This window comes from Amphiprion ocellaris, chromosome 10 (genome assembly GCF_022539595.1).
Source record: "Amphiprion ocellaris isolate individual 3 ecotype Okinawa chromosome 10, ASM2253959v1, whole genome shotgun sequence".
Classification (NCBI taxonomy): domain Eukaryota; kingdom Metazoa; phylum Chordata; class Actinopteri; family Pomacentridae; genus Amphiprion; species Amphiprion ocellaris.
Window position 1 is genome coordinate 22,422,295 of NC_072775.1, and position 27,669 is coordinate 22,449,963.

At 38.8% G+C, this 27,669-nt stretch overlaps 2 protein-coding genes across 4 annotated transcripts; one reads left to right on the forward strand and one right to left on the reverse strand.

Moving 5' to 3' along the window:
- Positions 1 to 1,012: 1,012 nt before the first annotated feature.
- Positions 1,013 to 8,759, forward strand: tcea1 (transcription elongation factor A (SII), 1). 2 transcript variants are annotated; one of them, XM_035955686.2, is made up of 10 exons: positions 1,013 to 1,238; positions 2,685 to 2,747; positions 2,826 to 2,931; positions 3,869 to 3,971; positions 5,251 to 5,396; positions 5,489 to 5,545; positions 5,778 to 5,932; positions 6,087 to 6,233; positions 6,472 to 6,543; positions 8,361 to 8,759. In XM_035955686.2, the coding sequence occupies exons 1-10, from the start codon at positions 1,164 to 1,166 to the stop codon at positions 8,367 to 8,369; spliced, it is 933 nt and encodes a 310-aa protein (XP_035811579.1). In that variant the 5' UTR covers positions 1,013 to 1,163; the 3' UTR covers positions 8,370 to 8,759. The 2 variants fall into 2 exon arrangements, with proteins under 2 accessions (XP_035811579.1, XP_023142616.1); XM_023286848.3 differs by having other exon boundaries at positions 1,020 to 1,238; positions 5,248 to 5,396.
- A 1,349-nt stretch (positions 8,760 to 10,108) lies between these two features.
- On the reverse strand, positions 10,109 to 25,888 carry rgs20 (regulator of G protein signaling 20). Of its 2 annotated transcripts, none has more exons than XM_035955685.2 (5): positions 25,561 to 25,888; positions 16,565 to 16,731; positions 13,499 to 13,573; positions 13,164 to 13,398; positions 10,109 to 12,628 (listed from the first exon to the last, which is right to left on the reverse strand). In XM_035955685.2, exons 1-5 carry the CDS (start codon positions 25,747 to 25,749, stop codon positions 12,440 to 12,442), a joined length of 855 nt encoding a protein of 284 aa, XP_035811578.2. In that variant the 5' UTR covers positions 25,750 to 25,888; the 3' UTR covers positions 10,109 to 12,439. The 2 variants fall into 2 exon arrangements, with proteins under 2 accessions (XP_035811578.2, XP_023142617.1); XM_023286849.3 differs by lacking the exon at positions 25,561 to 25,888 and adding an exon at positions 18,409 to 18,566.
- Between the last annotated feature and the right edge of the window lie 1,781 nt (positions 25,889 to 27,669).

Below are 27,669 nucleotides of genomic sequence, written 5' to 3' on the forward strand. Positions count from 1 at the left end.
CTTAAAATCCTGTTTTACAGTTTTTTGGGCTAAAAATAAAGCCCTGTCTTGTAGTGATCCACTGTCACCAGTTGAATATGTCCACTCAGCACAGCACATTGTAATTTTAATTTCTTCCTGTTTTATTTGAATAACTTTCATAGTCATTGAATACGCTTGAAGATCAGAGGAATGTCTAAAAATATGTATAAATTCATCAACCATGTAAAGTTTTTTGAGGTAAAGAAAGGCAGCATCCCACATGGTGTATATTTACAGTTGAATCCTATACATACTGGAAACTATAAAAAAAGAAACAAAGATTCATAACAAAGGTAACCTGACAGAGCACGTTAATTAATTCTGTGATGCCTTAAGGAGTCTAAACTACAAAGTTAAAATGGTCTTATGGACTGTCGTTTTACTTTGTTACAACACTAGGATTTCAATGTACTGAGTTTTCTCATTTAAATATTTGATCTATAATCAAGAAATACCGAAAAGTGCCTCAGTTAATGTTTTCAAATTCCTTTTGCAGCCAAGGAAAATATAAAGATAGCACTATAAGTGACTTTAAAAAAACTATTATTCCAAATCATTTAAATTTGTGTTTTTGTTAAAATAATATATTTTTTAAATGTTCGTTTTTGAGTGTTCTTAATGATTCCTAAATATACTGCCGAAGCTCTGGACAATAGCAATTTTAAGAGTGAATGACTGCTTTTGTGAAACGAGAAAAGCCAGTCCTATTTCTTTGTGAAGTTGAATGGTCTCCAATCTATTGTTGAACCAGGATGCCAGTGGCGCTTTGGCGCTACCTAACGACAAGGAGCGGTATTGATACAAATGCAGAGTTTGTTTTGGTAGCAAGATGACAGATTTTTGTGCAAAGCGAGACAAAAAGTAGAGTTTTATCTAGGTATTCCTCATAACGCGTCCCTTTGTCAGACTTAATGAACTGAGTGATGAAAATTCCCGGGTTTTACTCTTAGGTTCCGTCTCGATTATCTCCCCTTGAAGTCATCGAGCATCATCTAGTCAGGCCTGCTACACAGCGGAGGGTCAGCGGTCCCGGTCCGCCAAGTAGACGCCGCCGCCGCTTTCGCTCCAGTGGCGTGGTCTTTGTCGCAAATTTTCTTTCTATTTTGCTTCTAATTTTTTTGGATTCCACCAGATCAGTCAACATGGGCAAAAAGGAGGAAGAGGAGATCATCAGAATTGCGAAGAAGATGGATAAAATGGCGCAGAAGAAAAACGGGGTGAGATGTCTGAGGGGAATGAATGCTTACCTGCCTGCTGTTTAGCCGATCGGGCTGATGTTGTTAGCTGCGAGCTAATTGCGCCTCTAGCCCAGTTCACTCACTGTCAACAGAATTCTGAACCAGTGTGCCATTCCACCAGTGTGTGTTTTTAACCGTTAACTACATATTCACCACCAACAATAACCCAACAGGCTGATGTACCTGACTTACTAGCTAGCCGCTAATAACTGGCTACCTTGCGGCTCTGTTTATATCAACAGTAGTTCTATGGGTTGCTATGAGTTAGCCGCCTAGCATCTCCACTAACCCTTGCTAGCATTTACCTTGCAACGCAATGTCCTGTTGGAAGTGTTCATTGTAAATGGGTCAATATGAAAGCCTAAAATGAATTGGAGAACAGCTATTATGTCATCCTTTAAGCTGAAGTTATATTTGGGGCTTTTCAGAGCGGCTAAGTAGCTAGCTTCGTTCGTTGTAGGCGCTCGACTGTTAGCCGCCTAGCTGCTGTAACTGTACATACAAGTACTGTATCGTAACACATTAATAAAGCTACAGCTAAATGTTGAGTGCATCGTCAGTTATTCTGCCCATTATTCTCTCTGTTCATCATTTTGGTCTTTAATATGTCTAAAGATAGTGAGAAAAAGAAAACTGTTACAGATACATAAGCACCAAAGTGACATTTAAATGTTCGGCTAAAATTTAAAAATACAATTAATAGAAATGAAGACGCAGTATAGCAGCAAATTATCACAGTGTCGAGCAATCAAGCAACATAACATTCCAGATGTTGTTTTTTCAATTGATGATTGTATATTAATATTTTGTGCCAGCTGACTAATTACCTGATACTGTCATTACTCCAGTAATGCCAGTTAATGCAATAATGTCGCAGTACTTAAGTTCAAAACTGCTTCTTTTTTTTTTTTACCGTATAGAAAGAATAAAAATTGCTTCGCAGTTTCTTAAGATTCCAATCTTGTCTAGCTAACCTACATCTGAAATTTTCTTTTATCAAATAAAGACTTACTCATCTATGACAGTATTTGTGTAAAATCTGGTGATGCTCAGGCAGTACTTAGTAAGGCTTAACAACTGATCGAGTTTGCAAAGGTTGTAAATTAGGATGTACTTTATGCAGCATATCTGACCCAGGGTTTATGTTGTCATGTCCGGGGCTTTGCAAATTCATGCTGTTCTCCTACAGTGACAGTCAAGCTTCGGATGGTATCTCATGCGGTAAAAAATATGTTGAAAATGAAATCATTGTTGCAATATTGCTCCAAAAAAAAACCTGTGATTAGATATTTATCAAATTGCTCAGCCCTACCTAGTCAGTGTCCGTGCATGATGCAGTGGTCAAATCAGTTCACAGCGAAGCAGAAGTTCAGTGTGAGATGGGTGAAAATGAATCTGAATCCCTCCCTCCCCTTTCCTCTGCAGGCTGGTGCTTTGGACCTATTGAAGGAGCTGCGGAGTGTCCCCATGACCCTGGAGCTGCTTCAGGTATCTTTGTTCTCAGGCCTTATTGTAGACATGAGCAACGCTGAAACCCTGCAGCTCTGACACTCTGTGTTTCCACAGTCTACCAGAATTGGGATGTCTGTAAATGCCATCCGCAAGCAAAGCACAGACGAAGAGGTGACATCCTTAGCCAAGGCCTTGATCAAGTCATGGAAGAAGCTTTTGGGTAATTATTCGTTTTTGATGATACTAGAACTTGTTTGAATTTCTGCAGAGATTTTTGAATGTCTCAGGCTGTTCTGCATGATTGTATCAAAGCGTGTCATTTTATTTTTATTTTTTTCGATCTGATATTTATGAAGACCAAGCCAATTTTTTGATTGCAACACATTGCACTCCAGATACGCCAGCTGTCAAAGATGTCCTGTTGCTCTATTTTTTTATACTGCTGATACCTGTTCTCAACCCACAGAGTTGTGAGTAAATGTGATGTTCAGCAGCACAAACAACTGAACAGCAGCCAGCAGTTGCAGTGAAGATGCTAGTGAGAACATTACACCAACAGCAAGCATCAGCCAGGAAAGACTAGAGTTTGTTATTGTTTTTTTGTTTTGAATACTACTTTTTGTGTCATACAGGCATAATAGCATATAATAATAATTTAGTAAATATCTAAAGACAGTATACATTACTAAGAAGTGTGTGTAACTTTTATTATTGAATGACTAAATCAAACACATACTTACATTACTGTATGTGACCCAGCTTTTGAGGTTGCTTTGTTTCTACTTGAGTGATCATTTACTGCTAAATTCCTATGACTCTGATTTTGTAAAATCCTACTCCATATTTGGTTTATGGTGGCTTGTTTCTTGGATCACTGTTGCACATCTTCTCATGTTTTCTGAGATAAATAAAGACACATATAAATCTCAACACAAGCTTTACGCTGACACTGCTATCTCCACAGACATTATAAAGACTATCCAACATTATTCTAAGAAACCACTGAAAGAAGACTGTAAGACTAGTTATTTTTTGTTATGTGCCACTATTTGGCTGTCTTCTAATGAAGTGTTGACTTTAGTAACTTTAATGTCACATAGATCACTCTCACTTACTTGATATTCATGCTTATGTGTTTTCTATCTCTTGCACTCCAGATGAGCCTGGAGGTGGAGACAGACCTTCAGATGAGAAGAGGAAAGAGCAGACGACACCTGTTGTTTCTCCCTCACAGGGAAGCCCAGAGGCAAAGGAAGAAAGGTAACGAGTAAAAGTGTTTAGTGTGTTTTGTATGCTTTTAATATTGTAGACAACTTGGGTGTACAAATAGAACATACACTACCATTCAAACGTTTGGGGTCACCCAGGCCATTTCATGTTTTCTAAGAAAACTCACACTTTTATTCATGTGCTAACATAATTGCACAAGGGTTTTCTAATTATCAATTAGCCTTTCAACACCATTAGCTAACACAATGTAGCATTAGAACACAGGAGTGATGGTTGCTGGAAATGTTCCTCTGTACACCTATGGAGATATTCCATTAAAAATCAGCTGTTTCCAGCTTGAATATTCATTTACCACATTAACAATGTCTAGACCCCAGGTCACTAACTAGCGAACCGTGGTCCAAGTCCAGATCCAGACTTCATCTTATATGGACTCGGTCTTATAATCAGTAAATTCTAAGGGGATTTTAAATTTGACTTGACGCTTCTATTTTAACCGGGGCAGCTTTTCTAGTGTTTACGGCATTTAGCAGGTCAGAGGCTGAACTATGAAGGCAGTTGGACATAGTCAGATTTTCTTTGTGTGAGTCGGCTCGACAAAAACTAAAACCTCAATCAGAGTTAACAGGTATGAAGGTGGTTTTCAACTCTTTGTTAACTCAGACTTTCTGCTTCAAATTCATCACACAAGCAGGAGCATTTAACGCATCATTTGACTCGTTTTCTGCACAAAATGAAACGATCACAAACAGATTGTTTTAATGGAGAACAATGAGGAACATAAAAAATTATGACTAAAAAATGCTGGAACTGTAAATGGTGTAAGACAGGAATGCTGGTAGAAAACTGTTAAACGTGTGTTAGTGTATTAATTTTACCGATCAATGCAGCCGATTATTGATAACAAACAGCTGCAAAATAAAACTATCAAACTTCATTCTTTCAATCATACAGATTTTTTTTTTATTTGACAGTCAGTTATTACATGCTGACATTAATACAACTACTAGGCTACATCAACATATATCACACTAACTTAGACATTATGATGTTCTGGACCTTTGCATTAATACATTTTCTCTCATTGGGCCTCTGTGAGTTTTTGTTGAATACCCATGGTCTAGACTATATTTCTGATTAAGGTTATCTTCATTGACAAAAAAAAACTGCTTTTCTTTCAAAAATAAGGACACTTCTAAGTGACCCCAAACTTTTAATTGGTAGTGTATGTTTACAGTTCAGATTTTGCTTTCAGATGTGTTTTGCCTCAGTAACTGATTTTATCCGGTCTCATTACTTCCAATAGCAGCTCCAGCAGTAATTCCAGCAGCAAGAGCGAACCCACCGAAGTTGCTCCCAACACGTTAATCAACACCTTTCCTCGTGCCCCGAGCACCTCGGACTCTATCAGGCTCAAGTGCAGAGAGATGCTGGCCAATGCTCTGCAGACTGGAGGTAACCTGTTACTCTAGTGCGACAGACTTTCAACGCTGCACAGTTGACTTTTGTTATGCATTTCGTCCATCCTCTGATATTTTTCTTTTCAGATGATTATATTGCAATTGGTGCTGATTGTGACGAACTCGGTGCACAGATCGAGGAAAATATCCTTTACAGTGATTGCATTTGAAGCAGATGTTTGTGTAACTTCAGGAGTTTTAAATATTGAATTAAGAAACTTTGAAGCTAAAAAAAATGAAAGGTATGCTTGATAAATGATTAACTAGTTATTGAAATTGAATAACTAATCAGTTAATCCGCTAGATGTATCAACACTAACGTAGCTGAAAGGTGGTAATTGTGGGTGTGGTTTTAAATTCCTTGACTTGCTATCACGCATCTTCCAAGAGTTTAAGAACACAGACATGAAATACAAAAACCGTGTGCGGAGCCGCATCTCAAATCTGAAGGATATGAAGAACCCGAATTTAAGGAGGACAGTGCTATGCGGGAGTGTAACCCCAGAGCGGATGGCTAAGATGACTGCAGAGGTGTGTTAACTATAGTAGTATTGATATTTCAAAACCATTCCGGGTGATTTTTCTGATATTTTCTTCTGTGTTGCTATAACTTGATTATATCCTGTTCTCTCTTGTTACAAGCAGAGACAGATTTAAATGTGTTGACATTCCTCTGTCTTTGTAGGAAATGGCTAGTGATGAGCTGAAAGAAATGAGGAAGAATTTGACCAAAGAGGCTGTCAGGGACCACCAGATGGCCACCACTGGAGGCACTCAGACTGATTTATTCACCTGTGGCAAATGCAAGGGGAAATCCTGCACCTACACACAGGTAGAGGCTGCCATCTGTCGAGACCTTTATAGATGTTATGGTTGATGGTAAATTAAGTGAGCTGGTTTAATTTGTTAGCCCAGTCTGAGATGTAATTAATCCACAGGCATCATTGTTAATGCTGGCCTTAGGATGAACAACTATTCTAGATGTTCTTCTATAGATTATTGTTTCATGACTTTAATGGATCAATGAATGGCGATGAATTGATGATATGTTCCTTTTTGGTCTTTCCCAGGTTCAAACTCGCAGTGCTGATGAGCCAATGACCACATTTGTCTTCTGTAATCAGTGCGGAAATAGATGGAAGGTATGTTGCTTAATTTTGTTGACTCAGTCTTTGAATCCTTTAGTTTTGAGACTTCCATGAGCCATCAGACCTAACTTTTACCGTTTAAGTCGTACAGTAGGCGTCTCCACACTACATCACCGCCGTCAGTAGTTATTAATGTTCTAGTTGTGGTCTGTGTTCATGCTCACTCAGACTGCACATTTACATCCTTAATCCCTTAATTTGTTCACTATTCGATAAAGGCAAAAAAAAAAAAGACCTAAAAATGTGTATTTGGTTTAGCAATGATTTGTTTTCTTTCCTACAAATGAGTCACTTAAGAATTTTATTCATTCTGTGATTCATAAATTCCAAAAATAGATTATTGTGCAACATTGAAAACATTTTGTGGACCGAACAGAAATGGTTAAAGGATACACACTAGGGTTATCTAGTGATTGTCTTCAGTTGTTGTAAACATTATAGGCATTTTGGATTAAAAATTTAACTGAGGCAAAGAAAATTCTTGTAACATGCTTCCACAAAACAAGCTGCGTAATCTTTCACATTTTTCCTGTTTTAAATGTTTTCTCCCGTTTGTCAAGCAGTGACCTTTATTAACATTTCTCTTCTATCATAAATTCAACCTCTAAAAACTCATACCTGTTTATTAAAGTTAAATATTAGGATGTTTTTTCCTTAAAAATATTCTTTCCTACCTTAAAATAGCTTAGCGGTAACTATACATTGCTGCTTTTATAGAATTTGTAGCTGGATGAAATAGGGCTGCAGCTATTGATTATTTTATTAGTCAAGTATTCTATTGATTAATTGATTATTCTGGTGATTAATCAATTAAGCGGATTCCACGCTTGGCATGCGTGTTACAGCATCAAAAGCAGAAGTGAAGGCGCTGTGCAACAGAAATAAGCGTCACATCACAGGGGGACATCTGTGGTGTATTGTACATTGTAGTATAATACAGCGGTATTCAACTAAAACTAAAGCCATGGGAACCCCACATGTATTTAGCTGGTGATGCAGAAATCACATAATATGTTTTTATGTTTGGTCCATTTAAACTGCTGATACTGCAGCTGATAGCTGATACTCAAACATGATATTGTACTGAAGTGCATGTAGGTCTGACACTGTCTCATAACGAAAGAAATCACTTTAATTTGTGGCCAAATCAAAGTGAAACTAATGTTACTGATTGAATATTCTCTGTGATAAAGACTAATAAACTAATCAGTTTTGTTGTTTGTGTTCTATCAGCTGCAGTACCAGCAGTTTAAATGGACCAAACATAAATACATATTTATGTGATTTATGCATCACCAGCTAAATACACGTGGGGTTCCCATAGCTTTAGTTTTAGTTGAATACCCCTGTATTATACTATGTATGTACAATACCCCTGTACTATACTATATATGTATAATACACCACGTGTCTGCTCGTGTTCCACCAGGATGGTTATTTCTGTTGCACAGGGCACTTACTTCTTCTTTTGATGCTCTAATGCACATGCCAAGCACGGAATCAGATTACTCTAATCGGCAGAATAACTGATAACTGAATACTCAATTACTAAAATAATCGATAGCTGCAGCCCTACTACATACTGACGTATCTAAAAATCTAATTTACAGAGAACACTTGAATGCATGTCACTGGATCAGTGTCACTCCGATCTGCTGTCTGAAAATGTTACGCTTCATATTGCAATTCAGTGCACTGAACAGTGCCTGAAAACTTTCCAGCTACTTGTTAATGACTTGATCATCAGTGTTTCAATTAAATATTCCAAGATCTGTGTATTCATTTGTTGTTTTTGTGTGTGTGTTTTCTAGTTCTGCTGAATCTGCAGGCATTCATCCACGGCACTCCGGCAAGTAGCAAAATTCCTGGACCAGGTTCTAACTCTCTGCAACAGATTGGAGCTTTCTGTGGTACATGGTACACAACATGCCATACAAAGATGCCACTGCGGTTACTGTTTGAATAAATATCCTGTTAATAGATCGAGCTCATTGTCAGTCCCCAATGCCCTCCCCCCAAATCTTTTACTATTGTTATTAGTTGTTTCTCACTGTCAGATATATGTGATCAATCTTGTCTCATTCTCTTTTATCTGCATTTTTTATATGTAGTTTTAACACTTTGGACAATGTTGTTTTGCTTTCCCCTCACAACATTGCATTGTTTTATTTAATTTCCCAATAAAGTGTAACCCATTTGATTAAAAAGAAGTGCTTTTCATTGGTTGTCTTTTGTGATGTGCCTTCTGTCCCCTCTGGTTATGCAAATCTTTAACATTATACTAATGCTGTTAAGGATCTGAGAGGACAAACATTTTGTGTGTGTGTGTGTCTCCCTGTGTGTGTGGAGGAGTATACATTTCTAATTGGTGGAATATTTATCACATCAAAGTGAATCCTGATGCTTGCATATTAATCTACGAAGGGACAGAATAATGTCATTGGCCAGACCAGGGAAGATGCACAATGGTGTCCCCTTTCCTGGAGTTTTTTTAAATTGCCAGGTGCAGCCACTCTATTGAGCTACTGTGTTGCTGTAGAGCCACACAAACTGAAGCCAGAACAGTTATATCAGAGTAAGGCAGTTTAATCACTGGAAAAGTTGTATATTGAGGAAGGTCTGGCGATCAAAATGTCTTCTAATATCTACTAATTTAATACAAATTAAACCCACGTTTATTATATGTTTTGTTTTGCAAATTGCACTGCTTGAGTTAACTTCTTAACTTTCCTATTATTTAGTTGTACCTCCTTTCCCGTTGTGAATTTTTTCACCCGATGGGCCAGTTTGGTGGAAAAAAAAAAACTTACATTTTGCACAAATATACGATGTTGTAATATTGCAGATACAAACCTGAGACCCCTAAGTGTTTGGAGAATACTGCAAGTCTGAGGGGTTGTGAGGTACTTGTCAAGAATCTAGTTTTGTTAGTTTTTCTTGTAAACAAAAAACTATCATTTGTATTTCTTTTTGTCTGTGTAATGCAGCCACACCTTTTGAAACAAAAAAAGATTTTCCCACAATTTTTTTTGATAAAATTTGAGGTTGTGTAAAATTTGAAGGATGTCCAAAAACTTTTTTCCACCACAGTAGACAAGCGGTTAACTGTTGATTTTAAATTGCCTGTGTTACCATGAACCTGCATGGTTGTCTGTCTCTCTGTGTGAGGTGATGGACTGGTCTGTCTCTTGTCCACTGTTAGCTGGGATGGCCTTCAGCCCCCTGTGACCCTCTGCACAATAAAGTGGTTATAGCTAATGGATGGATAGCTTGATCATGTGAGGACTTATCTCTTAGGGCCTAAAACTGTTGTGTAAATGACGCTTACTAAGAAATGAAGTATGAACACGAATCTTTGATTGAGTTGCTAACAACTCCAACATCTGCAATGTGACAAAGATGAACCTGACACTGTTTTTGCCACATGCCAAAAATCTGCATGACATTGTATTTATATACTCTACCATTCAAAAGTTTGGGGTCACCCAATGAGGACAGTACATAAGTTATTTCCCAGTAAATCCGTACACATTTAAAGATCAAATCATGCCAGACTCAGTAAAATTATTGTGCTTTATTTTATCTTAATTGAAATGCCCACAAGTCATTATTTTCTTGGAGAATAGCAGAAAAAAAAACTAAACCATATACTGTAAACATTCACATTATTTGATTTTTTAAAAATGTATTCTTCAGTAAACTCAGCGCAAAATAACACATTTCATAGTAAACAGAAGAAGAAACAACATTTATAGGCATCACTCCAAACCATTGGCTTAGATTGTGTTTTGAGGTTGATCTGCGCGGTGTGCCCATCAGCTCAAATTGCACATAGTAAGTTAAAGTTAACTCTAAGACAAGTAGAAGTGCCACCGTGAAGCACACAGGTTGGCAAGAAGTTCAGATCAACCAGCCCTATCCACTGGTCTCTGTTTGTCCTCAGCAAATAAAGACATGTGCTGTCCTCGCCCTCGGTGCTACCAAAGTGAACTCATGTAGTCACGACTAAGGAATCAAGACAAAACACGTGATAATTTGGCCAATGAGAGGGACAATTTCCAGTAAACTGGCCTCGTGCTCCAGGTACCACCCTTATGGCAAGAGTCTGAAAGCAACTGTTGCCCATGAGAAAGATGTCATAAAACTGAATGTCAAGGCACTTCCCCATGTGAGGATCTTGTCTTTGAGTGACACGTTTGTGAGGCAACAAAGTAATTCAACTAAAACTATCAGAATACATAAAAGTATGTAACACTTGGCAACTCCAATTTTAGTCAATGGAAACACTCTCAATGAACATATGAACACAGTTTACATGGTAGCTTTGGTGTTGCTGCTAACCTGGAATGACCCAGAGTCAGTTCTGATCATTTTATCCAGTAGATTTATCTGTTTATGCTATTAAGTCAAAATCTTCCAAGATGAATCTCATGCGGATTGATTTTACAGGTCTGTAATTTCTGACAAGTTCTCTGGAGGAAACTTTAGAATTTAGTTGTAATTATTGCTAAAATAGAGAGTTTAATTGGTGTTCAGTCTTTTGCTAGCATAACCAAGAGCTCTTTCCTTGAGAATGACAAAAAAGGCTGATATTTTGTGAGATATTCTCTTTTTTTTCTGGAAGAATTAGATGAGATGATCCTAATATAGAAACAGCAAGTCTGGCTCTGGTCAGACAGAACAAGAGCCGCCTGAAGTTGCTGGTAATATTATTATTAATAAATAAATGTTTTTTAGGTTTAAATGTAGAAATTCTTTCAGTGAAATTCTTATTTTCCACATATTTAGTACCAAATTATAGTGCTTTCCAGGAAACATTCTAGAAGGTTATTAGGAAATTACATACCAATAAAATAAAGTTGCTTTTTTTTAAATAATAGTATTTCTTCACTTTAGCATAGTGTACTCCATCACAGGACTTACATGTAATTTGTACTTGTTTTTTTCTGTATTATCAATAGATATCAGTAAAAAAAATACTTTCTCTGTTAAATAGAATTACTTAGGTTTTTATCTCACAACGGAAAAACTATGTTAAACCTATGATGTGTGCAGTGAGTTTAAAAAAAAACAAAACAAAAAAAAAACCGTGTCTTTAATAGGCAATCTTCAGTGGTTAAGATGCAGTAACGAAAGCTCAAACAGCCGTCCACCATTGATTTGAGTTTCTTAAGGAAACAAATTGCACACCGTGACAAGAGCTATTGTCACTTTCTGTTACTTCACTGATAACCACACATACAGTATTTTGAATCACGCTAAAGTTCTACGTGAACTGGAGTTGCCAAGTCGCTGTCACAGGTACCAAAGTGTGAGGTTAGGTAACAAAACAGGGTGAAACCAAAATAAAATCACACAATACCCCACAAAGCTGCCTGCAAGTAGAGCTAACATGTAGCCTTTGACTTGAGCTTTGATTTTCATACGCAGTAAATAGAACCAGGCGTTTCCACATAAAATACCCACAACTCCATTTTTACTATTTACAAACTCATAAATATATAGTCTACTGTAGGAATCATTTTCCCCCAAACAATCATACAAAAAACAACAGACCATAAAAAACTCTGAACACAAATAAAATAGATTATTTCTATCAAAAGAAAGAAAAAAGAATGCAGAAATCAAATGTATTCATATTCCTTTGGAGTGTTTGCTATGTTGATCTGTAGCAGTACTTATGATGTCGAGCCCTCGGGAGATTTTGAGACCTGAGTGTCTTCGGTCAGGTGCAGATCACAATAGCTCTGAGATCCCTGGGAGGGGCCAGACCCAAGGCCTGGTTCATGTAATCCTACACTGAACATACAAAGAAAAATTTTAAAAAAGGGGGGAAGGATTAGGGGAAGGTGGGGTAAAGAAAGTTAAAAGATCACAGGTCATCACCACCCTAAGATTCGGGGGACTGCTCTGACAGAGTGTTGAGCAGGTTTTTGTAGGCTGGGGAGTTCATGTAGCGGGGATACGAGTCTCTTTGCATTAGTGTGTAGATCTGCAGCTGGGCGTCGTCGAATGTGTGCGAGGTGGGTTCCAGCATGTTCCTGTTAATCGCCTCACGCACACGGGAGTCAAGGCTCACCTGGGAGTCAAGAGAATAAACCATAAGGAAAGAACAGCATGTGCAGTTTGTGTGTGAGAAATGTGACTGTTCACTTTCTTACTGAAAGGTCAACGACAAGATCCTGAAGCCACCCTGAGCAGCCGATGAGCTTCATCCTGACATAGACTGAAAACATCTAGTCTAGCTCTGTCTAAAGATAACTAGATTCATCTACCAGATCTCTGAAGCTCACAATGTAACATGTTTATTTAGGCCATACAAAAGTGTAAAAATGACAATTCAACATTTAGCAGAGGGTTTCTGTTTCTTGGCCGGGACCAATAACTTCCTGGAATCTCCACTCGTTGCCTGGCAACTGCTCAGAGCTGAGAACTGGTCTGGCATGTTGGCACATGCTATCATTTTGGTTTTGTGTGAATTAAATAAACCAAATACAGTGTGTTAATTAGGTGGATTTTGCTACCTTTGGACAGAATCAGGCTCCTCCACCTGTCAGACATATTGACGTTTTAACCCTTGAAAGAAATGAATGTATGAGCTCAAGCTGTCAGACCTCTTTAGGTGAGAGAATGGAGATGTAGTCCTCGTAGATGACCCGAGCCTTCTCCTCGATCGCACTCTTATTGGTCTCTTTGCAGAACTCCTCGCAGGCCAGCCAGAAGAGCATGTTCTCCTCACTGAACTCGGTGCGAAGAAACTGTCGGAAAGAGTTCCTCCCCGCTGGGCAACACATCAGCTTGTCGAACGACTGCCCCCATGAGCGCACCTCCTCCAACGTGGGCTTAGGACTGCATGCAATGTGGGAACATGGGAAGGAGTGACTTCAACATTCAGCAACAAAAACAATTTAATAGGTGAGGCATTTTTCGTGCAATGATTTGTGCTGACCAGTCTTCACAGTCTGCGGTCCCTTCCTTGACGTCATAAGACGCTTTTCGGTTCCTGTCATCCCGGTCTTCATTCCTAATGGTTAGACAGACACACAGAACATGAACACACTTGATTTGTTTTTCAGCTTTAACCCCTTGATGCCGATTGTCGCGAATTCGCATCATACCACTTTCATTCAGACTGCAGCCAAGATAGCGTATCCATTCCCCCAATGCCTGTTTGTGCATATTCAATACGTACCTCGGAACCTTTTGAAAGCACTGGTTTCTGTAATTATTATATATCTGTTATTATTATTACATATCTGTTCTATGTGTAATAGACAAATCAACAATCTCCACTTATGTTAGCATCAGCTGGAAAGCAAAAACACCAACATTTTTTTTTCATTTAATTGTAAATAAATTCAGGCATCAAGGGGTTAATAGCAGGTGTAGTAATTTCATGCAAAGTTACCTATGAACAGCACTACAATTTCTGTAAATTCTTTGTTTTCTTTTTTTTTGCCTTTTTGCCTTAATTATAGTGCACAGTGGAGAGAGAGACAGGAAATGTGAGGAGAAGAGTGTGGGAAAGACATGCAGCAAAGGCTGCATATATACACTACTGTTCAGAAGTTTGGCGTCACTAGACAATTTCATGTTTTCCATGAAAACTCACACTTTTATTCATGTACTAACATAATTGCACAATGGTTTTCTAATCATCAATTAGCACAATGTAGCATTAGAACACAGGAGTGATGGTTGCTGGAAATGTTCCTCTGTACCTCTATGGAGATATTCCATTAAAAATCAGCTGTTTCCAGCTAGAATAGTCATTTACCACATTAACAATGTCTAGACTGTATTTCTGATTCATTTAATGTTATCTTCATTGAAGAAAACTGATATTCTTGAAAAAATATGGACATTTCTAAGAGACCCCAAGCTTTTGAACAGTAGTATATGTTTAGTAGGTTTAGTAGTTTGGACTCGAACCTGTGGCCGGTGCGTCACAGACTATAGCTCCTGTTTATGGGTCGTCCACTCAGCCTGTTGAGCTAGAGAGGCACCCACAATTTTGCTAAATTCATTATTAATTTACGCTAGAGCAATCATGGGGGCTGCACAGTGATGTGGTGGTTAGCACTTTCGCCTTGCAGCTAGAAAATCCCCGGTTCGCATCCCGGCTTTCCCGGAATCTTTCTGCATGGAGTTTGCATGTTCTCTCTGTGCATGTGTAGGTTTTCTCCGGGTACTCCGGCTTCCTCCCACAGTCCAGAAACAAGCTGAGGTTAATGGATTATTTTAAATTGTCCGTAGGTGTGAATGCGAGTGTGATTGTTTTCCTGTGTATGTGGCCCTGTGACAGACTGGTGACCTGTCCAGGTGTCCCCTGCCTTCACCCCAAGTCAGCTGGGATGGACTCCAGTCCCCCACGACCCTAATAAGGAATGAGTGGTGTATAGATAATGGATGGATAGAGCAATCATCTGACTGTACATATATATAGTTTAAATTAATAGTAAGGTAAAAATTGTGTTTCCCTCCATTGTCACACACACGTCTATCCAGAGTAGACATTTGTAGGAAGGATTACTTTCATCATGATTACTTTCTCTACTGGATTATTTTTTGCAGTTACAAAATGTGAGAATATAGGCAAAATTCTGTCATCTCCCACAGCCCAAAGTAATGTAATCACACAGCCGCAGTTAACTCCAATATGTGACAAAGCAAGGAGTTGAGACCAATAATTGACATTTTTTTGCTTTCAAAATTTGCATAATTAGTCACAGATGGTTCTTTCTCTAATATGCCATACATACTCTAGTACACAAAAGTATACCCGTTAAACCACCTGTTAAAGAGTTACTGCACTGTTAGTTTACCTGTACAATGGCCTTCTATTACAATAAGTAGCAACAGCTTCACTTGTATGTGTTAGTAGAAGATTAGATTTTATTCAGCTTTACGTCACTGTACAAGTACAAGTACTCAGGCTATGAAATACAGTTTGGCCCCCAACCCAAAAGTTCAAGTATTAAAAAGTTTAAAAATGTCAATATTAAGTAGAACGGTGCCTCAGGTTCCAGTTGGGATTAAATGAATTTTTTAAAAGTGGTCCACTAAAAGTATAGACTTAGAAATAAATAAGGCATGTGATCATAGATCAATATATACACATGCAGATATGACAGTACATGAAAGTATATTTATACTGTATATAAAGCTCTTCTCGTATATTTATTTGTTTATCTTGTGACTTTGTGTAGCTGTATGTCTGTATCAGTTTTGTATTGTAAATTTGTCCTTTGTGCAGCTTTATACTGAGTAGCTGAGCAGCAAAACCTAACTCCTTGGCCAAAAAGTAGATTTTTATTCTAATTTTGACTCTAATTCTGATCAGCAGAGCCTGACCAATACTGAATTTTTGGGGCTAATGCCCAAACTGATTTAAAGTAAAAAGTTCTAATTTCAATATATTGGCCAATATTCTTGACACATTTCCACACAGTATGTTAGAGGTGTAGTGGGGACATTGTTTATTGATCTTACATGCATTTCACTAACTAGTTGTTTACTTATAGCTCGTGATTCTGCACCAACATCAGCTCAGCTATGATGTGTGCTCTGCTACACGAGGTGCAAACAGCCAGAGCTGCTCTACTGGACAAGCTATATATGTAATAACACCATTTTAAATATTTCAGAGGTTTTTTTTTATATTTCATAGTGGCACTGATCAGACAACATACATACCAATACCAATATATCTGTCAACACATCATTTGTATTGGTTGATTTTGAGGTAAGACTACTAAACTGCAGCAGCATACATACACTGCTTGTGATTCTGTGCCATACCATATGTAACGCCAGCAGATATGTAGGCTTAGTTGTGTTTTATGAATGTAATAAGGCTGCTGCCTGACAAACATCCACACATTACATGCAAAAATGTCAAAGAAGCTGAAGCCTGCTGCTGTGACACAGTGGCTCAGACTGTGCTGTCTCGTGTGCAACAATGTTGGCCATGCTGGGCCACAATGAGTGAGTTCCCAGTTGGGGGAAGACCTACCAGGAACAGCTACAGCAGCAACACCAGCAGAAGCAACATGCATTGGAGCCCCGTGGGTTGGCCTGGCCCGGCTGGTCCTGCTGGGCCGGTGCAGTTCCCCCCGCTGCCGACTCCTGCTGCACCGACATCTGCCTCTTTCGCATCTCCATCCGCTCTGATCCCATGGGCTACAGACAGGAGAGAAGGGAAAGGGAGGCACTGAGTTTAGAGCATTGATGTCAGGGATGGCATTCGACAGAGATTCTGTCTCGTAAGAAAATCTTCTGGCCTGTGATGCATTTGTACGATACAAACCATTGCCACTGCGATAAGGCTAGTAAAGGCAACACTGGGTGCGCTGAAGTAAGACAGTAGAGGTGATGGCAGTGTGAAAATCTGACCATGAATCCATTTTTCCAGAGATACAGATGAGTATTTAAATTCCCCTCACCAGCTGACACCTATCTGTTTGTTTTCTATGTAGTGCTGTGGATGCTGTCTGGCCAAAGCATGTGCTGATATGCCCAGAGGTCACACTATAAAGGAATGCTGCTGTCTCTATTGGAGAGGGGACAAAAAGTATGGAGGAATAATTTGCTGATTTTGTCTTCCCAGCTGCCAAATACATACCCGCCAAGAACATTTCAGTCTTTCTAATCTCAAACTGGCTGTGTTTTCCCTCACAAACTCCGACTGCATGTGAAAAAAGGACGGATTTCAGACCATGGGTTCAATATCCATAATCCATAATTTTTTTGGAAAGCCAGGATATAAAAGCAGTGCATTAAAGGATTTGCAAAGCTCACTGGATGCAAGAGGAGCAATAAATGAAATACACTTCCAAATAATGTAAATATTTGTCTTTGAAGGATTTGTACTTGTCAAGCCTCAGATTGTCATGAACCTGCAGTCTGTAATTCTCATGTACAAGAGGAATCACTGTGCAGTAATAGTGATTCCAGGTCTGTAGCGCACTAATCAGAATCCCCCTGGTTTGTAGGCCTATAGAGCGATCTGCTCACAGAATGACTTCTTGTCTGATTTTAACAAATGTGTCATCACCAGGTCAGACGCTGCCAAATCCTGTCAGATCATTTATGTAACAAAGCTGTCGCTTCCAACGCACGGCATCATCCGGCTACTACCTGACACAAGAAACGATGCTTCATAAAAAATGTCTGAAGATGTGGTCCATGGGAGGGGAGCAGGGGAGGGGGGGCCCGAAGGCGCAGCTTGCAAATCTATAACCGCAGAATCGCTCTATCACATCCTTTCACTGATACAATGCCGTTTGGTCATTTCTAAAATGGATCCGCGTTTTGTTGTGTTTGCTTTTTTTTCTCTGATTCGGAGCTGGCATCTGCTGCAGCTTTCGTGCGTCTTGGCAAATGGCATATTTTACGCGTCGGGTGAGGGGTACTTCAAAGCTGACACAATTGCAGCACGCTATGATTTGACTCAACAGCTACGGACGATGAAATGGGGGGTGGGGGTGGTCGTATCCATTCAATGGATAAATCATGATAACAGCAAATAAACCTTCTTAAACTCCCACAGCCGTACAAACGACGCTGGGATTTAACGGCTCCTGAGCGATTTTTTTCCTGTTTTTTTTTTTTTTTTTTTTACCAGCGGGAAAGCGATGCAATAGCGAACAGCACATCACATCAATGGAAAGTGCCTCCATGAAGAACCTTAGAGCTTCATCGCCCTGGACAACCGCCGAAAAGACCCTGCCTAGATCTGTTAAAAGCCCGCTGTACAGCTACACAGTGACATGCCAGTAAAATGCCGCGGAACGGCCTCAAACGCAGCGCTCGAGAAATGTCCGTGCAATGATGCATCGGTTTGCTACCAGTACTTACAATTTCACCATGTATGCACAGCGAGAAGAGGTAATTCTTTGCCTTGATTACATCCGATGGCACATAAGGCTTTTTTTCCCCCCGACCGGCTGCTTGAAGTCAGTACGCATGCGTCCTCTCTCCAACTCGTAGTAGACCAGTCAGGAGCGTAAACCCCGTCAGGTTTGCTGTGCAGGTCCTCTACCCTACTCGGAGGAGAGACTCTAAAAACGGACTTCAAGCAACAGCTGGATCGTGCCAATTTCTCACAAAGAAGACAAGGAGAAATGAAGCATAATAACTAACGCACCGGATATAAAAACATCCCATATGGAGCGCTTTGCATTCCTGCTATTGATAAAGTTCATTATATTTCAGAGAAATATCACCAGAAAAGATGAAAAACCTGCAGTGCTGCTTTTGCTGAAGTCGCTGTCTGTGGTGCTGAACCAGAGCTCAGCCTGCTGAAGGATGGAATGATTTTGGCAGCTGATTGTCATATAATTACTGAGGTTCAGTCTGACATTGATCTTGAGAGTTTAGAGTTTTTAACCAGCATACTGTATATACATTTAAAACACACAAGATCCAAGGTGTCCATGTTTCAATGCATACACTACCAGTCAAAAGTTTGGACACACTTTCTCATTCAATGGTTTTCATTAAATTATTTTTATACATTGTAGATTAATGCTGAATACATCAGAACTATAAAAGAAGGCATGTGGAATTATGTTGTACACAAAAAAAGTGTTAATCTTCTGATTTAATCGACAATGTAGAAAATAATGCAAGTAAATAAAAAGCATTGAATGAGAAGGCGTGTCCAAACTTTTGACTGGTAGTGTAAATACCATCTGTTTCATGTGTCTTCAGGTGATTTTCTCCTGAATCTGTTCCATCAAACTGCTGTTAAGCCTAATTAACATTTAGATGCATAAGTGGATCAAAAATGACCCAGTGAGGTCGTTTTCTTGTACTATCTTTGTAATGAAAAGTTTTTAGCATTTCATATTCCAGCTATTCCTCAAAAACTTGTTTTTGATATCAGTCCATTTAGATTTGTAAGTTACCTTTTATACTCTTAAAGAAATTGTAATATTTGTATAACTTCCCCAAGCTCTTTATCACTGGTAATATCAAACAAGAGGTGATGAATTACACAAATTTGGAGGGACAGAGAGTAGCAACAGCTGGAGTAAAAGAGTGGAAAAATGTCAACAAAATGGATGTTGACATTCTTCTATTGCTGTTCCGTGTAGCATTCTTCTTTTTCAATCATCAGAATGTTCGAAATCTGTTATGAAGTGAAAAATAAACATATTTCAAACATGAAATCATTCTTGTGTGGACAAAACTATAATGGAAACAATAATACAAATGATTATTCTTAACCAAAATAACAAAAATGGCGTGAAAACACATTGATTCTTATAAGGGTCATTGCTGACCCACTTATGGAAGAGTGTAGGGTCCAATCACTTGTGCATCTAAGGGTTAAAAGCCCAACCAGGAATAAAGAACTGCCACCTTCAGAAAAACCACCCTACCTCCATTGCATTACTTCTCCCCCACGAAACATTAATATCTGCACTGTCCCTGCTAAACAAACACCAAGGAAACCATAGACTGCTGTTTCTTCCAAACATCTCTCCTACAGAACCTCCTTGCTCTCTCTCTTTCAACCTTTCTGTCTCCCTTCTCTTCCATTCTTTCACAGATTATTTGAAAGCTGCTGTGTGTGTGTTACTTCACAGTCCAGGCCTGCAACCTATAATAATGCAGAAAACACTGCCATCCGAAGGCAGCTGGGATTGCAGCACTGACATGATGTCCTCCATACACAAGATACGAAGGCTTAGTGCACTGATTTAAAGGGCTTTGATTTTCATATGGAATTGTGAGAGCCACATCTATGCTTGACAGTTATTGTCTCTTCACCATGACCCCTAATGAGTTTACATACATGTATGAGTCTTTTCTAGCATGTTGTGGCTATCTGAATCAAGCTAGAATATTGGAGGCGTACATTTTCACACGCATCTTTCAATGGAATCTATTTCGTGCTGTTAACAGCAGTTTGCTTTCAGAACGTGTCTTGCTTTGTGGAATCACCAGATGGCACTGTGCACTCAATACCTGTCTGTTCTGCAAAACTGTGATGTAACATACCTATTGTATCTACCTGATTTACACAAATACATTTGTGCTGCTGCCTTCTGGGGCCACACTGCCAGTCAAGATGCCTCCTGATGCCACCAGCTTCACACTGGAATAACAACCGCCTCAAAATGTGAGCGAGGAAACTCTCTGTAGAAGTGTTCTTACGCTGTCTGCACAGTGTCAAAAAAACAAAAAAAGTGAGTTAAAAAGCAGATCTGCTTTCCAGTTGTGCCTAACCAGAGTGTGCCCAGAGCATCTACACATATTTATTCCCCCTCTGAGATATAAACATGTGACTTTCTCCACAGCACTTCATTTGACACCTTCTGTTGTGTTAATGTTATGCAACACAGACCCACAAATAGCCCTGTGAGAATGATACACACAAGCAATGAATGATACTTATGCTGTTGTGATTTGATGGACACACTCTTTTCACTGTGAGGGCACAATGCCAAGTGGAGGAGGGAGTAAATCCGAGCGCACAAGGTCACAAGACAGAGCTGGGTGACAAGATAAATAAAGTCTTTTCAATGTGTGATTAAGGGGATTTGAATCGCTGTCTAGCTTACAGGAAGAGAGAATTAACTTTAGATTCAATCACTGGAACATGCAGAACGGGACCGAAGAGGAAGCGTAGAACTTAACACCTGAAGAAATCACTGTATGCATGGCAACTGTGAGCACTTTGGAGGTGAAGATGTGTTGTTCAATCACAGCACCAAAAATGGAAACAGAACAGAGGCAACATCAGTTTCTCTCTATTTGATATTTATTTCCCACTGCTGTTATGTCCTTCTGACGAATTTCTGTTTGCCAGAGGAGTGTTGATCAAGTTGCTCCTTGTAAATGTCAAGCTTAATTTAATAATGTGTAAGTAGGTTTTAATTCTTCGTAAACAAGTTGTTTTTGATTTAACATTCAGTTTTTAGCGTGTTTTTGAGGCGATCACACAGAAATGATTGTCCCATCTAGAACAATTTATGAGGGAAACACAGTTCTACTGGGTTACTTTAAAGAAATCTTAAAACCTTGCAGGGCAGCATTTTGGTAGCTTCAGGCACAATACCATGCTGCAATTCTGTCAATTCTTCAGTGATCTAATTAGAAATGTTGCAGGGAGTTGCATGCTAGTTATGTTAGAAAAATGCAAAAGTCCAATCACATTCACTGTGTTGATGTTTTGTCACGTATAATATGAGCAGCAGGCAGAGGTTGGCTTGCTGTTAAGCTGCGCTAAAAGCTAAGGTAGTGTGTAATAAAGAATAAAGTAAAGAATTTAATGATTTAATTAAGTTGATTTCTTTAGAATAATATTAAAATATAAATATATAATACATGAACATAATTAAACATTATAAATAGAATATACACTACCGTTTGAAAGTTTGGGGTCATTTAGAAACATCCTTTTTTTTTTGAAAGAAAATCATTTTTTTTCAATGAAGATAGCATTAAATGAGTCAGAAATCCAGTCTAGACATTGTTAATGTGGTAAATGACTATTCTAACTTGAAACGAATGATTTTTAATGGAATATCTACATAGAGGTACAGAGGAACATTTCCACCAACCATCACTCCTGTGTTCTAATGCTACATTGTGTTAGCTAATGGTGTTGAAAGGCTAATTGATGAGTAGAAAACCCTTGTGCAATTATGTTAGCACATAAATAAAAATGTGAGTTTTTATGGAAAACATGAAATTGTCTGGGTGACCCCAAACTTTTGAATAGTGGTGTATATATTTTTATATGTTGTGTAAAATGCATATGATGTTAAATCTTTGCTTCTGTCTGATAAGTTCAGTTCTTTATTTTCTTTTAATTGTTTATTTTACCAGGTAGGATCAGTTGAGAACAATTTGTCATTTACAATGATAACCTGACAAGAGGCCCCAGGAGGTAGAAAGATAACAAACAAGCAGTACATATACAAAAAAAAGGATGCACAAGTGTTTAAACGGAGATTAAAAACAATATAGATTAATGCTAGCAATTCAGTGAGAAACAGTCAGCATGTGCAGCGGTCAGCTAAGGTCTGCTGCAGCTTCTGCTTAAACATGCAAAGTGACGGCAGAACTTACAGTTTGAGAGATTTTTGGAGAGAATTGCTGCAGCAAAGCAAAAGGAATTTCAGCCAAAGACAGTGCAAACTTTGGGGATAGAAGAGTGTTCTGAGACCTCAGGTGGTAGTTGTTATGGGAGGGGTGTAGGAGGTTGGAGAGGTATTGGGGTGTCTTCCCTGATAGGGTCTTGTAGATGAGTAAAAGCCAGTGCTGGAGTCGCCTGGTGTAAAGGGAGGGCCAATTTGGATTCAGCTTGATGTTCTCCCAAACCACACTTGTCATATGTTTACATTCTCTTTTTTTGTCTGCATTGCAATACTGCTTTATAACATCTATTGTATGTCTGTCCATTCTGGAAGAAGGATTCTTCCTTTCTTGCTCTTCCCTGAAATTTCTTCCATTTTTTTTCCATGGAAGGAGTTTTTCATTAGCAGAAACAACAGTTTAAGGACAGAGTGTAGTATGTTAGAAGGTTATATCGGCCCTTGAGGCAAATATGTGGTTTTACAGTCTGTCTGTGGTGACTGATTAACTCCTGAAAAACTCCTACCTGTTTATCAAAGCTACATTTTTAGTTTTGCTTTTTTTAAGAAAAATTAAAACAATCATTTTTTGCCCTGAAATGGCTTGGATGTAACTCTACATTGTTGCTATATCCGTCTTCCTTCACCCCTCTACCTCCTGCAGCAGCTCAGCTCACCATGACTCTGCTGAAACACTGCAAAACTACTCTACACTACACAATGTCAAGTTGTAATATTGGAGAAGTTTTAAGCATGTACACTACCAGTCAAAAGTTTGGGCATGCCTTCTCATTCAATAGTTTTTATTTGATTATTTTATACATGGTAGATTAATACTGAAGGCATTAAAACTATAAAGGAATACATATGTTAATTTTCAGTATTAAACTATGATGTAGAAAAGAATATAAATAAGTATAAAGCGCTGAATGAGAAGGAGTGTCCAAACTTTTGACTGGTAGTGTACGCTCAAACTGGACTAAAACTGATTCTGAAGAAGAATAGTGACACAAATTTGTGACATAGGAAGCCCCTGAAATCTAAATCTGTGTTTTTGCGACTGTCATCAGTTCACTGTAGATTAAAGCTGGAAGTACCATGGCAATGACTGTTTATTTTACGCCAAAATTATCCAAAAACTGGCAAATGTGTCCTCTAGGATATAAAAACCATTCCATGGATATATTAGCAAAGCAAAAAATAGACTTTCAATGAAGGCTTAAGCCCATCAACAGTCATTAAGTGGAAGGGGACCTTGGATCTCTTTGCTCTGCTGACAAGAACTCTAAAGTGAAAGTTAAAAGGTGTGGTCTTCTTAGGACATGCCAAATAGAAATTCTATAAATATTCACGGATTCTGTGCTCACAGTTCATTTAAGCCAGTAATGACAATCAGAGCAGTGTCTTGTCAGTGGCTGAATTTTTGCATAGTTGTTAACACTATTGTGAATATGAGACAGAGATGTTAGGTCATTTCTACTTTCAGAAACAGGTACGCATCTACCAAAGCCACAGCGGGTTCATTAGTCTGCAAGCATGAACTCACTGCATGGCCAGTCATGTGACACGCCTGATATAAACAGCTGGATTTGAATGAGATGGCATATTTTAGTGTAAACTCTGTCCCAGTTATTCTAAAACAGAGACCAGTTGGGGCACCCTGATGGTTTATAATTCTGGCGAAGTAATTTAAAAGACTGAGAGGTCCCTGAGTCTCAAGGTACTTCTGTTGCAAAACCTGAATAGAGCTTTAATCAGATAGAACAAGTGAAAATACCCATGTAGGAATGATCTGCCTTTACTAGTGTTATTATTTAGATCCGTGCTTTCTCTTCTTCTACAAATGCACTTACTAAAAATGACCCTTTCTTAGAAGCAGATCTCATTTTAAGTACTGATTAACGCCCACAAGTCACAAGATGTTTCCATACAGCTGATCTTTTGGTCTAGCCATGTCCAGTTGTATGTATTATTTTCAATGTTATTCAGCCTAGTTTTACAATGTAAAATAGTTGTAGTCAAATCAACAAGCTCCAGTTCTGCATGAGATACCTGGCCACAGAAAAACTTTGTGTCATATACTCAGTGTTAATGACCTGAACTGACTTGTCATGACCTCCCACACAGTTCTGGCAGCAGATCCGGTGTCTTAATGGCACTCTTGCAATCCTTTACTCTCCTGTGAATAACAACATAGCTCCTCTTACTATTGAAAGCCACTGGAAATCTTTATATATCCATTCACCTAGAAGATTATTTTGAAAATCCCCAAACAAAATCTCTTTTTAACCCTCTGAATGCACGCATGACCCTCCAACTTAGCAGTTTCTTACTAAATATTGCACTGGGATGTTAGTCGTGCATTTTGTGTGTCGGTGTGACTGACCGTGGAACTTTGTTTAGAATTCTTACGACTTGTATTACACTATTTTAAGGCACACTATCTTCTTCTTTTAAGCTTCTTAAGCCTTGTTCAGACAGGAGGTGCTTCCGTAAATGGAGGAAAGGCATGAAGCATAAAGGGCCGCTGATGCGCAGACGAGAGCAAGTTGCAATAACAACAACAAAAGACAATGTGAAGGATGTTTCATTAGCTGCAGGTAATTAACAGTAAGAAGTGTGTGTTATGTGAAGGACGTGTGGAGACATATTGCTACTATGAACATCCCAATTTTAATTAGGCTCTCAAAATGAGTTATTTTGACAGAATGCTTTCAACAGCAGGTTATCTGAGCTTCCTAATTGGAGCAATAACAAATGAGCAACACACTGATTAGCAGGTTGCCAATCAACTTATTTCTTCAGTATTTCCTCGGAGGAAACTGTTTTATTCCACAAAAATTAGTTCCAAATGTGGCGAGTTTATGATAAGGAGGCTATTATCACAATGCTTAATGGGAAAAACACTACATGTCCGTACCTCAAGGCACACCATCTCCTGCTCCTCTCGGTTGGGGTCATTGTAGTTGACTGGGTAGCCCGCACCATGCCGGCAGGACCGGGCCAGTCCCCGTATCCGCTGCCACATCAGGGCCCTGGTGCGTCTGATCCCCCGCAGAGCAGACGTGGGCCTGATCTCCCACTGCCTCACCGCTCTAGCACATGGCATGCTCCAACCACGAGGCCTTCACTCGCCATGTGAGGCTCAAGTCTGTTGGAGACCATAAGAAATCCACACTTTTTGCTCCTCTTGTCTATGTTTTCCCGGCGTTTTCCCTGAAGCACATCGTGATGGAAGGCAAGAGAAGAGGAAACCCTGACGAAGAGAAGAGTGTTTACAAAGGAGAGGGCAGAAGGGGATTAGGACAATGTTCCCACTGGATGCAATCCTGATTCCTCTGTGCTTTACTGCGTCTCACCAGCTTAGGCCAGATTAAGCCTGGAGGTCTTAGAGTCTGAGTTAGATGGACACAGAGGAAGACTAGTGACAGACGTGGAATCATTTGTAAATGTATACGATCCTTGATGAATTCTTTTGCAATACAAAGGATTAACACACGTTGATAAATTGACCCAACATGAGGAAACATATGGTCAAATGCAGCAGCATTATTAAACACATACACTGTGGTGGTGTGTCTGTTTTACTGGGGGTTTTACTCAGAAGCTTCTAACATGTTGCTCTTGGTCGTGTCTCTCATTACAGACTCACATGGATAAACACTGATCAAAGCTCTTCAGTGTGAGCAATCAACTGGCTTCAGCCCTCTATCATCCTCACAAAGCCCCGAAGTTACAGCACACCACCAACTGATAACAAAGCTGATTGTAACTTATTGGCTGGACTCAAATTGTGTTACCGAATTTCGCAGCTTTCATTTGGTCTGTCACAGCTTCTCTGTCCAAACTTAGTTTTGTTTTTCCAGGACATTCTAGTTCCTGCTTTGGCAACAGGTGCGTAGCAGTCAGCTCAGTTGTATTTATTCAGTTTCATATTTCAGCTTAGTAGCTCTCACTTTGTTCCTGTTTGAACAAAGTGAGAGCTTCTAAAATGAGACACAAAACGCCAAAATTGGCCATGAAATGACAAAAAACAACAACAAACGAGCCTCAAAACAACATAAAACAACACAAATGAGACACAAAACAACATAAAACAGCACAAATCAGACACAAAAGGATCAAAACAAGGCACAAAATGAAAAAAAAACAAGACAAAAAATAACCAAAACACAAAACAATAAAAATGACACAAGTTGTTGAAGATACATTCAGCATGGTGAAACATTTTTCTACAGCTGATGAGCAGAGTAGAGAGAAAAGGTCTGGAGATGCTGGAAACATGGAAATATTCATATTCAAAGTGACTCCAAAATTATCCAAAAAATGACACAAAATTACTCCAAAATTATCCAAAAAATGACAATTTGTCCATAATGGTTAATAAAATTAAAAATACATCAAGTTCCAATGAAGTTTCTGAGTCATTTACACAAGTAGGTTTAGGACACCCACATGTCCTAAAATTTAAAGCTGATATAATATATCTTCAAATTAAAGAGCATACTGATGTAAAAGTAGGTTGTAATTACACTGAAACGCTCTGTTTCTTTCATCCCAGGGAACCTAAATCAATAGCAACTTTTAAATAAATGTACTGAAATCTCACTTTAACTGGACCATATTTATCTGATTTCACTGGTCTTTTTTATAATAGGTCAGTCACAGGTATCTGGAACTGAACAATATAGTATTTTAAAATTTGTCAAATTATTTTAAACTCCCATTCATCTCTACATCTGTGCTGTAATCCTGACACACCACACAAACTAAAGTGGGAACTATTAAGGATGAAGATTAAGCTATCCCCTGCCTTGTAAATGTAGAAATTTTATACATAAAAAAATGCATAAAAGTTGTGGCAGTACATCAACAACAGGGTTCAACCAAACTAAACTCAGTCATACTGAAGCTGCTGACTGACAGCATATTGCACAATGTTCAATGTCTTTAAATATTTTCACAGGAAATATTAATTTTCATCCATCCATCCATTATCTATACACCGCTTAATCCTCATTAGGGTCGC

What these genes read in the sequence shown, in the direction of transcription:
- tcea1 (XM_023286848.3), top strand. Translation starts at nt 1,164, where the DNA reads ATGGGCAAAAAGGAGGAAGAGGAGATCATCAGAATTGCGAAGAAGATG. An exon ending in CAATGCTCTGCAGACTGGAG is followed by an intron (nt 5,397 to 5,488) that starts GTAACCTGTTAC and finishes TTTTCTTTTCAG; the next exon opens with ATGATTATATTGCAATTGGT. An exon ending in CGGTGCACAGATCGAGGAAA is followed by an intron (nt 5,546 to 5,777) that starts ATATCCTTTACA and finishes ACTTGCTATCAC; the next exon opens with GCATCTTCCAAGAGTTTAAG.
- rgs20 (XM_035955685.2), bottom strand. Translation starts at nt 25,749, where the DNA reads ATGCCATGTGCTAGAGCGGTGAGGCAGTGGGAGATCAGGCCCACGTCT. An exon ending in TGCTGCTGTAGCTGTTCCTG is followed by an intron (nt 13,574 to 16,564) that starts GTAGGTCTTCCC and finishes TCTAACCATTAG; the next exon opens with GAATGAAGACCGGGATGACA. An exon ending in ACCGCAGACTGTGAAGACTG is followed by an intron (nt 13,399 to 13,498) that starts GTCAGCACAAAT and finishes CATTGCATGCAG; the next exon opens with TCCTAAGCCCACGTTGGAGG.